This window comes from Lagopus leucura, unplaced genomic scaffold, assembly GCF_019238085.1.
Source record: "Lagopus leucura isolate 7727_CA_CO unplaced genomic scaffold, USGS_WTPT01 Super-Scaffold_100002, whole genome shotgun sequence".
Lineage (NCBI taxonomy): Eukaryota > Metazoa > Chordata > Aves > Galliformes > Phasianidae > Lagopus > Lagopus leucura.
In genome coordinates this window covers 23,930,715-23,945,398 of record NW_024962263.1, presented here as the reverse complement: position 1 = coordinate 23,945,398, position 14,684 = coordinate 23,930,715, and the positions used below count along the sequence as shown (strand labels likewise).

The 14,684-nt window shown below is 34.5% G+C and overlaps 1 protein-coding gene across 1 annotated transcript in view; it reads right to left on the bottom strand.

Moving 5' to 3' along the window:
* ABCA13 (ATP binding cassette subfamily A member 13) overlaps positions 1-14,684 on the bottom strand; it is a 169,136-nt gene that overhangs the window by 28,869 nt on the left and 125,583 nt on the right. Inside the window, 5 exon segments of the mRNA XM_042868886.1 lie at positions 9,170-9,279; positions 10,221-10,413; positions 10,846-11,099; positions 12,566-12,722; positions 13,551-13,666. Of these exon segments, the coding sequence (XP_042724820.1) occupies positions 9,170-9,279; positions 10,221-10,413; positions 10,846-11,099; positions 12,566-12,722; positions 13,551-13,666 (830 nt within the window).

The window sequence follows — 14,684 nt, the reverse complement described above, 5'->3', positions numbered from 1 at the left end:
GAAAAAAGAAAAAAGAAAAAAGAAAAAAGAAAAAAGAAAAAAGAAAACAGACACTGAATTTTACTTGATGAATCACACCATAAAAAATATTTTAATCCTGTCAAAAGACAACTTATCATGATTGTGATAAACCTTGCTGGTTACTGATTAGAATGGGCTTTTGCTCTTAATAGCAAAGATGTAAAATTTTAGTACATACGCAACTTTGGATGGTGCCAAAGAAGTTAACTATCTGCCTGCAGACATCTCGCTAGACAAAGAAATAGAAGGGAGAAAAAAAAAAAAAAAAGAAAAAGGGAAGTGGAAGGGTACGGGAGTGTATTTTATCATTAATCTATAACTACTTACAAATTATTTTAAGTGAGGTATATATAAATTTTTCTCCCAGCTCAGGTTTTAGCTATACCTAAATAAAATAATCAAAACATGAGTTTTTTAAGGTCAAATTTACCTTAAGATATGGATTCAATAATGTTGATCTTTCTGCATAACCTGACAGAAGCTGTGGATTCTTCATTTAATGAATTTTAACATTACAAAACTACAGTAAAATGCTGTCAAGATCCTACTAAATAGAGTGAACTGTATAAATTTTGCTATACTAGAAAGATTCAGGCACAGTAACAATACTTTCTTTTTGGTGCAGGTACTCTCCTTGGAGAACTAAGAACTAATTCTGGTAATATGCCACGTTCAGTCACAAAAGAGCAAATCACACAGGGGTAAATTCAGGGACATTTACTCAGCATGAAGTTTCTGTATGGATAGATACATATACTCCAGAATGGATCCGTACCACAAAGAACAAAAAATTAGTGTGCATGGTTGCAAAAAATAACAGATGCCTGATGTCCTTTAGCTAGAACTTGATTAGGCAATAGTTACTCAGTTTGCATCAGAAAATAAAAACACTTTAGAGTCCCCAGTGCTAATTACACAAATACGAGTTTAGTGCTGTGCTTCCTATGAGGTGCATACAGCCTATAATGAACAAGATCCCACTCAGCAACCTTTAGTTTTCATAAAGAAGAATACAGTGACAATACATCATTTAATACTCTTACTTTGCTTGGTCATTATCTTACAACTGCATCCATTAGTGCTGACCTTGAACACTTAGAACATTCCCATTAATAAAGAAATTCTAACTTATCCACTAATGAACTCATGGACCTAACATTTTTCCATCTCTAGATGCCTGCCTATATATTGCAGAAAGCAGCATGAACAGAAGGAAAAAAAAAAAGCCACATATAGATTCTAGCTTTTTATTGAAACTTTTTCAGTATGTACAGTACAACTCCTATTCTGTCCTCAGCAATATCACTGAGTAAATGTCCAAAAAAAAAGAAAGGATCAACAAGCAGTTCAAAAGAAGGGATTCTGTCCCTCTACTCTGCTCTCAAGAGACCCATCTGGCATACAACATTCAGTTCTGGGGCCACCAACACAAGAAGGACATTGAGCTCCTCTGGACCTCCACAAAGATCATCAGAGGGGCTGGAGCACCTTCCGTACATGGAATGATGGAGAGACTTGGGGCTTTTCAGCCTGGAGAAGAGAAGGCTACACAGGGACCTTATAGCAGCCTTCCAGAACCTGAAGTGAGTCTATAGGAAAGCTGGGGAGGGACATTTTATAAGGGCACATAGTGACAGGATGAGGGGAAATGGCTATAAACTGAGAGAGAGTAGATTCAGACTCAAATTATTTACTGTCAGGGTGGTGAGACACTGGAACAGGTTGCCCAGCGAGGTTGTGGATGCCCCCATCCTGGGTGCATTCAAGGCCAGGCTGAACGGGGCTTTGAGCAACCTGGTCTAGAGGGAGGTGTCCCTGCCTATAGCAGGAGGGTTTAAACTAGGTCTCTTCCAACCCAAAATGAAAAGAGCATTTCAAGTAGTTACAGCATAATACCAGAAAACATTTTCCCTAAATGATATGCTGTAAATGACATTAAAAAAAATGATGCTGCTCAGTACATTAATTACATCCTTCTTTAGCAAGCATCCTAATGTGTAATATCAGAATTGAATTGGAAATATGTGTTCTTACATTTTCTGAACTGTAGATTATCTTGCAGCAAAATGAAAAATCATTTTCTCGGCTCAGAGAAAAACAAGCAATTGTCTTCTGCCCTTTTATTGTCAGCATGATAGCATTTCTCTTTAGGCCATTAATGTAAACAACATGAGAGACAGGAGGAGAAAAGTTAATTTTAAAGATACAGAACATATAACTTCAGATTCCAATTTCTCTCCGCCTTTCGGTCCATAGGACAGTAGGCACTATGAATCCTAACGTAATACCTAAAAACTACAGGCTGAAAGTCAGACAAATACAAGACTTCCTGCATCATTATGGAAACATTTAGTATAGGTTATCTTCAGATCTTTTTAGTTACTTTGATTACGTATTTTGACCAAGTTCAGACATGGTCCACATTTCCTTCCTGAAGATTTGTTTTTAGAATATATTACTAAGGTTAGTCAATACATCCATTTAGTATTTAATTCCTCTTGTAAAGTGAAACAGCTGCAACAGATGAAACGAACAGAATGTGTCCGGAGTACTTTATACATTAAATAAAGATTTACACTTGCAAAACTACATTTTTATTATACTTCCTGAAAAGGTCAACAGCAAATACATCATTCTTAAGAAAAAAAGCTGAGGGAAGCTCTTGAAGCCTCTAAAATATTGTAATTCCAATCTTTTCTAAATACTTTGGTTTCCATTTTTTTCTGTGAAAATTGTGATAAATCATTGTGAATCCTTCTAGAAAAAAAAAAAAAAAAAAAAAAAAAAGAAAAAAGGAGGTTTCTGTAAGTTTGGATTGCTAACCTTTCAAAGTTTTGTGTTAATGATGAAAGATGTTCGTCAGCCTTGCAAGGTACAGGGGATAATAAACTAAACTCTGACTGGATAAAATTTCCATTTAAATTAATTCCTTTGCAGATTTTTCTAAGACATTTATTTCCATTCATTTTTTGTGTGTTTTAACACTGCTGAAATCTGATTCCAGCCATGAGAGCTACCCTGGGGTGACTTGAGCTTTTGTTTGCACTGAATAGAAAAAAAAGAATACTAGAAATTGTGAGAAATCTTGGATGAAACCTGTTCCTTTCTGCAACGTGAACTGGACCTGCAGCTTGCAGAAAACAAGGCTAATTATTGCAGAGACTGGATTTGTTTTTTATTCGTCACAGTGGTTACTAACAATATAGCTTAGGAAGCAGTGGGTCGACATTCATATGCACGACCTCAATTTCAAGGTAACTTAGTACCACCAATATGAGCTGTTTGGCTGTTTATGAAAAATTGTTTCTGTTGACTAAGCTGCACATTTTCATTTGTTTTTGTGTGCTCTTTCTGCAGTGTCTGAATGCAGTAAAAATAAAGGCAATTATATATATTCTACTTACAATGTCTTCTGCAGAGATAAATTCCATTATTTAGTCAGAATGAAATATAAACTTACAAATTGCTGAAGTAGTTAGACATTCCACTGTACTCATAACTGCACGTTCAATTCCATGCATACTGAAGCTCAATTAACATTATAAAAAATCAAGGTTAAACTATAATTACTGTAACTGAAGTTTAGGTATAATTTAACTAATTATACAGATACACACCGTTACAACAGCCATCTCGGCCATTATATTTATGCAAATTTACTCTGCCTTTCAAGTAAAGCTATTTGAATTACATTTTAAATTATTAATCATAACTATCAAAAAGCCCAAATTGTATCTATATACATATAGATGTATCTTACTTTTCCATCTTTGGAGAACAGTTCTTAAGTCCTATGTCTTTGTAATTCAATAGCTGAGATGACTGACTTTTAATTCAAATAGGATGGGGAGTTGCTATCATGGAGGATAGCTGTGCAGAAGGAAATGGAAATTCATAGGAGATGAATTAATTACATATGGAAGAAAGCCAAATGCTTCAAGCCTCTTATGAACAAGATTAAGCATGCTGTAACTACTTTGACTATGCACTCACAGCAACTGAGACTGTGCAGCGTATGAACTTAAAGCCTACTCTATTCAGCAAACTACAATGGAGAAGACTGCAAAACAGCTTGAGAAAAAAAAAGGCAAACCAAACTATAAGAATTTTGACATTTTGTCTTCCATGCCGTCTTTAGCCATTCTTAATTGAAGAAGGCTTCATGATACAGCACCATTAAAGAAGACCAAGGTTGTAACATGCATACGGGAATATCCAATGCCAGTTGCACACTAAAAAAAAAAAAGAAAAAAAAGAACTATGGAAATGTTTGTGAACATCCACACTAGCTTTCATTTAGCCAGCTTGTGCAATGGTGGCTATCTAGTCATAGAAGTAGAGCTAACCATAAACTAATCTAAATCCATTTGTACCCTTACAGAGGAACACAAGCACTACAGAGAGCATAAAGGACCCCTCTAAGCATACAGACCATGCAGCCAATTATCTTCTATTGTTTTATAGCATCATTCTTTATAAATACAGGTTAGCAAGTTTTACTAAAAAACTTTATTTTCTAGTCCCTTTCCTTTTTGCTTTTAATATTCCTGAACTTTGCCAAAGAAACCGCTGGTACTTTAGTGTCAGTATTTTACTTCCTTTGCCACTTTTTAACATTCAGGTTGGAAATATATCTAAATGGAAACACACTTTCTTTATATGTTAATTTTTTTTATTATTATTTCATCTGGACAGATATGTCACTGATAATGGCAGTGTTAATGAGTTACATAAAATAATAAAAAGGCAAAATCTCCTATGGACAGCATTTTGCTATTATCTTTATAAAAGTGACTACAATTAGTGATAAATTCCTATTATTTCTCTTACTGGAGTACATTTATGAGGTCACAGTTACAAGCAGAATGGGACTGCAAAGGTTAGAAGTTGCCTAAAAGACTTTTCAGCCGAATATGAAAATCTAAAAAAGAGTTTCTTGGGAGACTGCTCAGCTTGCATACTATAAACGAGCATTCTCATGTAAACACTAATATAAATCAAAGCTTAGGCACATACACTATTTAAAAATATCTAATTGATTTGTAATTTATCAAAAAGAGAGTTTAAAAGCCGATCAGAAGCCTTCCCTTCTCCAAAAGTGTCCTAATCAAAGAAAATGCCAAGAAAACTTAACATGCAGAAGAAATGAAGCTAGATTTAGCATTTAATACAAATTTCTGCACCGCTTTTATGAATCTGAATAATACTGAAATCTGTTGCACAACCCCTAGCTTTTATGCATCTCAACTAAGATTTTGTTACAAAAAAGTGAAATTATTTCCAATTCTTAGTGATATGTCCCTTTATGTATTTTTTCTTTTATTAAACATTCAACAAATAAATAGCATAGAGGCCAACAAATGTTTTTTATGCGCATGAAGGTATTGTGAATCTGCTTTTCTGCCCTTTTAAAAAGGCAGCTGCAGATCATTAATACATTTACCTACTTTTAGAGTCTAGAGGATTCCCCTCAACACCCTTAATTATCATTGTATGAGAAACGCAGCTCTTTCTATGTAACCCTATATACCTCCAAAATGTTCTAGGCTGAAGTTCCAAAAATTATACTTTCCAATTCAACATACACTTTTGAAAATCAGACCTTCCATTTCTTGTCTTCAGTTGTCCAAAAGGTGCAAAGGTTTTCTCGTAAAATTCAAATCTGATTTCAGCGCAGTTGCCTGAAAGAGATTTTTCTTACTCTGTTCCATACTCTGTGAAACTATTACACTAATTATCAGGAAAATATACTTTTTTTTCTTTTAACCAAGAACTTTGAAGCACTGTTATTCAGTGAAACAGGAACAGCTACAAATTAAGAATTTTGTGCATGGAATTAAATCAGTTATGTTCTCAAGTATTTAAACTAATAAATTTTCATACTAATTTCTTTATTTGATCATGAAGAATTCATCAGAAAGAACGCATCTGTAGTATCATGTCCTTCAATGTAGAACTCTTAGTAACTTTCTGAATTTAAAAAATCCAGTCTTTCAGGATAAGACAGGTTTATAAGAGTTGTGTTCTTTCCACTCACGTACAACAGAGATGGAATCTTTGTCTATGTTGCTTCTCAAACTACTAATCAGGAATCACTACCACAGGAAATGCCTCTATGGAGGCTGCTTAATGACATAGGTTTTAAATAAAGAAGACTCTAGGTCAGCAAGTGGTGGCCATCAACTTCTTTCTTTGTCAACTTCTCCACTGCCTCTCGGAGAAATACCAGGCCCTTGTAAACAATAATAGGTTGTAATAAAGAGTTCTTAGCATTATATCCCCCTTCAATCGTTTATTTCAGGAACAAGTACAAATCAATCCAACCAAAGCCCCTTGGGCACCCAATACACACATCAGACAGAGCTACGTTCTATAATTATGCGTAGTTTTGCATTTGTTAAGACATACACAATTATCAGACACAAACAAATCTTTTGAGAGCAAATATCTGAAAGCTGCAGTTATCTTCCTCATATGGAGTAAATATATTCCTTAGAGAACACATTGTACAACAAATTAAAAGAGATTCATATGTCTATCAGACAGAAGTTTCTTGGTTTTGCTCCCAAGACTTAAGTGTGATAGCTAAAGATCCGGGACTCAGAGGCACTAATTTTAATAGCTGTTCTCAGTTGCAACTAATAAAGATGTAAATAACAATTTAGAGACATCTAAAACTGAATGAGGATTTAGGACACAAAAGTATCAACTGCAACACAAAATATTTCAAATTACCTTTTTTGTTTATCCCACTGTTTAGAAACTTATTTGTACCAGTTCTTGTACTTTTATGCAGGATAAACCTGACTGCTCCACCAAAAAGGAAGTGACTGTGCCTGTAATTCAACTAAGATAGTAACATCAAAACTTATCACAAGCATCTTTGTATCTTCCCAACAGGCTGCAGATAATTGAGTTGGTTCACTGATCAAAATCTTATTATCTTTTTTGGTTTTAAGACTATAAATCAAACCTATGCAGGAAAATATGTATATATATATACTGCTTTGGATGAATAATTTTAGCAGTAGTCCAAGTGCTAATAAAGGGTTCTTCAGGCTGGCTGGTTGACAAAAAATTTGTCCTCGCTTGATTTACAGTAGTACAGCAATATATTACATTGTGTTTTGCCAGAACTTAATATGACACACACAACAAAGTCTGGAATTAGTCAGATCTCTACTCCTAGCCTCAAAGCAATTTGCTTTGCCAAGGTTAGCTACTGTGCAACTGCAGCTCCCACTTGAGTTTTACACCTCTACAATATTAGAATAAACATAGAAATATGGGCTTTACAGTCACTTGTGGTCTTCTGTCTTCAGTTGTGGAAGAAACAATGATACCCCTAGCTAACTAACATCATAATACAATATCATATTGTCAAAGATATTATAGACACTTAAATGTGACCGCCTCCTACGACTTCTTCTCTACAATCTTCTAACTGTGTCAAATTTCATTATCTACATTCTACTTCATAGTAAATAACATTACATTTTACGGTATGCGTTCATGTTAGATTTTAAAAATACAGTGCAAGAAATCAAAGTAATACACAAGATGGCTACCAATATAATCATGCATTATATTATTATGTAGCACAAATTATCAGGCATTAGTTTCTTTTCAAATTGATTATTAAATAACAGGAGCATATGAAAGTTGAACTCTCAGAAGAATTTCGATCTATTTAGCTACAAGTGCATTAAAACACTCTTGTAAAAGGCATTGTTAAATTGTTTTGTGATTTTTTTGAAGAGTTACCTTTAGCAATTCTGATAAAATAAATCATGTATTTAATAAACCTAGTGTAATTGTCATTAAAATATATTCCTGACAATGAAATATATTCTTATAACTTTATATTTGCTTTGAAGTGAATATTAAGATATTGAAATTATAACACCAGATCAATTCATTTTCCTATATAAAGATGTGATGTCACATTGTGTAGGGAAACCTATATGAGATCCCTGAAAGCACAGAAAGGACCAAAGATGAGTCCCGTTAAAGCTTAGAGTAACTCTTAGCATCTGAACAAAATCTGGAAGCTTAGATACTCCTTTGAGGACAATAGCATATTAGAAATCATTACAGATCATTGTATTTCCACAAATCTCAAATTCTCTTCTGACCTCTGTAATATCTTTGTAAATGCATTCCAACTCCACGTTTCAAAGAACAGCAAATGTTATTTGTTACCTAATTTTTAATCACTTTTTTTTTTTTTTTCATTATTGCTGAGAAAAAAAAATCTGCTTTGTTTTGGGAAATAAATGAAAACAACTATCTGTATAAACACCCTCTCATGTCACTTCTTGAACAGAATTTTTCATTTTAATATTAAATCTACTGGATCTTCCCTAAAGAAGAGAGAAAATACTGACGTAAAAGAGCATTTAAATTCTAAAACACAGACATGCAAATTCTCATTTTGGAAATTTCAAAATATTTCATTTAAAATTTTTCTGAATTAAACCCTCACCTCTACTTCTTCAAAAGACATATTTTGAAATAGACATAATTTAAAAAGGAAACTTCAAAATCATTTACAAGCCCAAAATACAAACTCATAAGCATACATGCAATATAAGGACTTTTTACTTTGGCTTGACATTAAAATAATTTTATCATCCCAACAATGTGCTTAGTAAAAATCTGTAAATGTTAGTTATATTTAAGCCAAAAAAGCCATTATTCACTTATTCCTCCATCAAAGTTAGCTTCAATACAACTAAGACTATCTCCGATCCTAATTACAGTCTGTATTGATTAAATAATTAATGACACTAAACGACACAAGTGCCAGGAAATATTTTAAAAGTATCCACTTGAAGCAGTGATCACCATTCTAACGCTGGAAACATTTCAGTGCAGAATGGAGTGATATGTGATATGTCCATTTGTCTGGACATAACTAACATGAAGATTTTTGTTAAAATTAAGGCTTACTACTCTTATGCTACTATATAACTGCTGTCATAATCCCTGCCCTTCCTGACAAGGCTTGACAGTGATGATGCAATATACATTTAAAAGGGAACAAAATAGGTCTCTATACTACAAGTAAAAATGATGGAAGACTGCTGAGTCTTTGATCACTGGCATTATCCAGTAGCACTATCTGAACCAACCCTGCATTATTTACCCTGTAGGAGTTCGGATAACAGCACGCCCCGCAGATGGAACAATATCTCCAGTCAGCATTTTAAATGTTGTGCTTTTCCCAGCTCCATTTGTTCCCAGGAGTCCAAAGCACTAAGGGAGATAAAAAAAAAAAAAAAAAAAAAAAAAATTGATCTACTACATTGCGTTAACTCTTCAATGGGTATTTTTCATATTTCCTGTCTTGTTTGTAAAATAGTTAATATGATTGTTTAGTATGTGCAATTCCTTTTTCAACAGAAAATAAATTTCAAATAAAATAAAATGCTTTGATTACCTCTTACATTCCTTCTAGTGACTTATCTAGTATTCTAGCCCTCCACTTAAACCCCTGTTCTACAATTTAATGCATTAGTTATCAATTTTATTATAAAGTGCTAGAATTGAACTTGAGGTTTTCACATCCAATTTGAGAGCCAGTCTATAGAGTCCATATTTCTCAGCTGTTTCACTTTGTACAAGTTAATAACAGTGAACATCCTAGATAATGACTCCAAACAGAGCACCACTGCAAAGAATACCTTCTTAAGTAATGGCAGTGTTTGCATTAAGACTAAAAATAGCACTCCACAACTTTTAAAATACTTGTTTCATTAACTGTTTTACTGATAAATAGTCCGATGATTTCAATATGAGAAATACAATCTTGCCTGGGGACAAACTCAGGATCCTATCCACAATTTGCATTTGAGTTAGATATTCTTTGATTTCTCTTTGGACACTGAACTGCTTTGCTACTCCCTGGTATTTTATTATGTTAGCCAATAAAACATTAACTTGCTTAAGATAAACAAGATAAAAGAATTAAGACTCTAATACAGCGTTGAATAAAATAAATAAAAACAACAACCATGCAAACTCTTGCTTCTGGAAGATCACAAAAAATTCTACTCTTATCAAGTTATTAATTTTCAGAAATTGCTACAATTAAAACTGTTCTACTGCTATCTACCATACTTTGATTGCAGATATGCAGGTCCGAACAACTGTTCAGAGTCAAGAGTTACTCTGAAAGAAAAAAAAGTCCTCTTTACCTCTCCCTTTGTTATTCCCAAGCTTATGTTTTCCACAGCTGTGTTCTTCTTATTGAAACCTCCATAACACTTCCTGAGATTGTACAGAAGAAGGACATCATTACCAGTTCTTCCCCTAGAAAGTCGCTGTCGCTCCATTTCTACATCAGTGTCCTCTGATGGATTGACCACACTGTTAACTAAATGCTGACCCCTAAAATAGAAAGTGACAACAAATTGGACATTACTATACTCTGAGTATTTCCTTAATTGCAATCCTTCAAAGACTGTTGATTCAACCTCTGCAGAATCCAAGGAAGACAGAAAGTATTTGTGTTTTTTATACATCACATAATTGTTTAAATTTTTCTCCTCCCTAAAACATAGTTGTACTCTATTACTCATAAGAAACAGCAACTGGGACTTTAGACTGAATATAAACACATTGAAGCAGTACTTATATCAGAAAAGGAAATCCTTAGTTCAAAATGGGAGCATGAGAGCATAAAATCATCATATATTTTAGTTCAAATAACTTAGAAACAAATAAAACAGACTCCCCAGATGAATGGAATGCTACCAATTTCTTACATTAAAAATTAGTCAACTGTCCACTATGGCAGAACACAAATGATAACACACACACCTTGGTTTCTGGTGGAGATCCCAATGGAAAAACAGCCGTAAAAGAAGAAGAACTGTTCCCTGTAGGGCCATTTCCACAAAAATCCATCCCAGAAAATTCATTTCAAAAGGGCTTATATATGAATCTATTCCAAAGTTGCTGGTTATGTCAAATTTGATCTGGTTGTATGAAAGTTCTATTAAACCTTGGCCTAAGCAGAATTGTGGAAATATGATAAATGCCCATTTAAGGATCTTGTAGATGTTCTGAAAGCTCTTAAAATTCAGCAAGAAAAAGAAAAAAAAGGAAAAAACGTGAGTTTTTTCTAATCAAATATTAAGGACTTTCACTAAGCTGGATACAGCATTCAAATCTCACTCAAGGCAAACTGATTTCAGCAGAACGTACTGTGAACTCTTTTGAAACAACAATCATCTCTTACTATGTGTTTTAGAATGTCTAAATTTTAGAGTGCCCATAGCTATGGAATACTAGTGAAGGTTGACATTTACAGACAGTGACAGAAGAGACACATGGCTGTGATCATTTCATTTACTTAAAATATTAATATCTAAACGTTATTAATTCTAAATCATTTACTTAACACCAAGTCAGTGTCCTTCCAAACTTGAGTGATGTATAATCCATATTTGGCTTCAAACAGCAAGTTTTTGATTTAATACGTGCATAGGTAGTCAAATACACATTCTGAATTTTTCTTCATCAGGTTATGAATTAATTGTATATGTAGAATGAGAATGCATATTTCTACCCAAACAGTGCATTACAGATCCTAGAAATAAGCAGATTATCTCCTATGTAAATATTATTCAAAGCCATTTTACAGTGTATATAACCTATTCAAATGGATCTGAATAGCCTCTATTGTGACGAATTACAACTTAATTCATTATTACAGTACAAGCTACATCTTTTTTTTTTCTAGTTATAAGCATGTCAAAACTCAAGATAGTAATAAGCAGAACAACATATATGGAGATAAAAAAAAAATCATGAAGGTTTAAGATGGCTAAATTTTCTGCTGGAAGTGATCTTGTCTGTGCACATGTAAATATATATATATATACATACATATCCATATATGAGGGCTGCTCCAAAAGTAATGCCAACCTCTCTTCTATTTCTTTCCTTAATGTTGGCCCACAACATCAGAAGCAGACGTTGGTACTATGGCAGTAGAGACCGAACCTTCCCACCAAAATCCCATTACATTTACTTGCTGTGACAGATGGCAGCAGAGGGGCACTCTGGCAAAATGGCATCTGACATGAAAGCGCAGATTAAGCAAAGGCATGGAACTGAATTCCTCCATGCAGAAAAAAAAATTGCACCCACCGACATTCCTAGTCACTTGCTGAACGTAGATGGAGACCAAGCAGTGCATGTGAGCACAGTGAGGCAAAGGGTGGTGTGTTTCAGCAGCAGTGACATTGGATCACCTTCAGTGGTGCAGATTTTCAGAAGTGTGACATGCAGGCCATTGCTGTCAGAAGTCCATAGCTAATGGTGGTGGCTATGTTGAAAGACAGTGTTTTGTAGCTGAGAATTTGTTCTATCAAATAGTGCTGTTGTGCTCTGTGTTAATCTCTTGTAGTTTCCATGGAAATAAAGAGGAGGCATTACTTTCAGCAGGACCTGTGTACATGCATAGGCATGTACACATACAGATGTATGTATACTTCTCACATACAGTAACACAAAGCTAAGGTTTCATTCTCACCTGGACTTTGGAAATTATAGCTAACAAACGAGGTAGGAGAGTCACCAGCATGGTACAAAGGCCAAACACAAAGTTTAAGGAGATGTAAGAAATAAAAGCTACATCTGGACTTGAGAAGAATCTGGATACAAGATACATCCATGGTAAAGTTGCATATCTGAAATATTTTTAAAAGAAACAAATTTATCACACACACAAAAAAAATAAAAAATAAGAAACTGTTGATAAATTGAGAAAGGAAAAAAATTGAGAAATATTTTTTTTTTTATCTACTCACTTTATGATTTTATAGACATACACATACCTGCTGCCCTAAGATGGACAGACATGAACAATTTTGCACATTTCAGCTATAAATGTAAAACTATACTTTCACCATTTCAGAGTTCACTGTCTTGATTTCCAAATTATTGCAAAACCATGCATCTTTTAACAAACATTTTCTCACATATGAAACTTAAGCACAAAGGATGGATGGAAAGACTTTCCTTTCCCACTATACTATTTGGAGACAGATCTTCAACCGGTTCAGTACTCCATGTTGGACAGCCATTTCACTGGAAATATAAGTTGCCAGAGATGTGTAAAACTACAGAATTAAATAAAACAGGCAGAGTTGTAACAAAGTACAGCCACTACTTTTCTTTGTGATGATCTGCAATGCTAAGTACTAAAATTCTGACCTGGCTGTCATTATTCCCTCCTTCCTGTAAGGTAGCATGTGGTCAATTTCTAATGGCAAATGATTGACTTTTACAGTTCTTTTATTATTTCCTAAGTGAGCAAGAAAATTCCACCTCCTCACCCTTTCATGTCAAACTTTCAAACTCGCATTTCAGTCTGTTTTCTCACTATCTTTTGAAGAATCATAATCATTTCCAAAGAGAGAAAACCATGCATTCAGCAGCAGGTACAAAGCAAGTGTAAAGATTTCTCTTTGTTTTCTACAAAACGTAATTCCATAGTAGCACTTCCAATCACATACCCAAAGAGAACCAGCAGGATAACAGTGGCTGCCAAATTGTTTCGAAAAGTGAAGGCTGATAGCTGGAAAGCAGTAATAACACCAACACACAGGGTGACGGGTAGCATATAAAACAGCTGGAAATACATGAAAAAAAGAAAAAGGTACTTAGCAGGTGAGCATTTTTTACTGGTCTTCCTTAATGAGCATAGAAGAGCTCTATAAATTAACTTTTCCATATTTGAAATATAATTATAGAATTAGGGATTAGGAAGTATTAGGCAGAAGAGCTCTGCTATTCCATACTCCAATGCTGGCTGTGAAGCACTCTCTTATATGTGTACACATTAGATTTACCCTGACAAAATAAAATACATCTACAGAATATTTCCCCTAATTTTGATTCTATTGACCTTTCCAATACATCCTTTTAACAAGCTAACCCTTCCAGATAATGAGTCCATATGGGACTATTGCTCCAAAACATCCAATTGTATTGTGAATACACTGTCTTGGATCCAGAAGGAATAGTTTCATTGATTTATATATCAGTCACAGGAGACCAGTAAGAACACAACTTTGAAAGAGGCGTTAATGAAGGACTGTATGTGTTGATGAAGCCAAGAACAGCTTTTTAATAGGAACAGGTGTAATATTTACAAGAGTTGGAGGCATTAGGCAACAGAGGAAGCAGTTTCAATTTCATCTCCCGAGACAACACTGAAAGGTAGAAGAGTGGGAGGATGTAACTGGTACAAAATTTTCGCATCCAAACAGACAAGAGAGATGGGTTCTGCTCAAATCAAGCAATGGCAAGATATAAAAATTTGCACCCAGCTCCATTCTCAGCATCTGTCTGTTCTGTTCGTAGAAGCTGAGTTGCAAATGACTGCCTCCATTCCCATGCTATACATCAGTTAATCTTATCCTAACATGTGCGGGCTGCTCCAAAAGTATTGCCTCCTATTTTGTTTCTTTTCTTTTCCTTAATGTTGGCCCACAACGTCAGAGGCAGACGTTGGTACTATGGCAGTAGAGACCGAACCTTTCCACCAAAATCCCATTACATTTACTTGCTGTGACAGATGGCAGCAGAGGGGCACTCTGACAAAATGGCATCTGACATGAAAGCGCAGATTAAGCAAAGGCATGGAA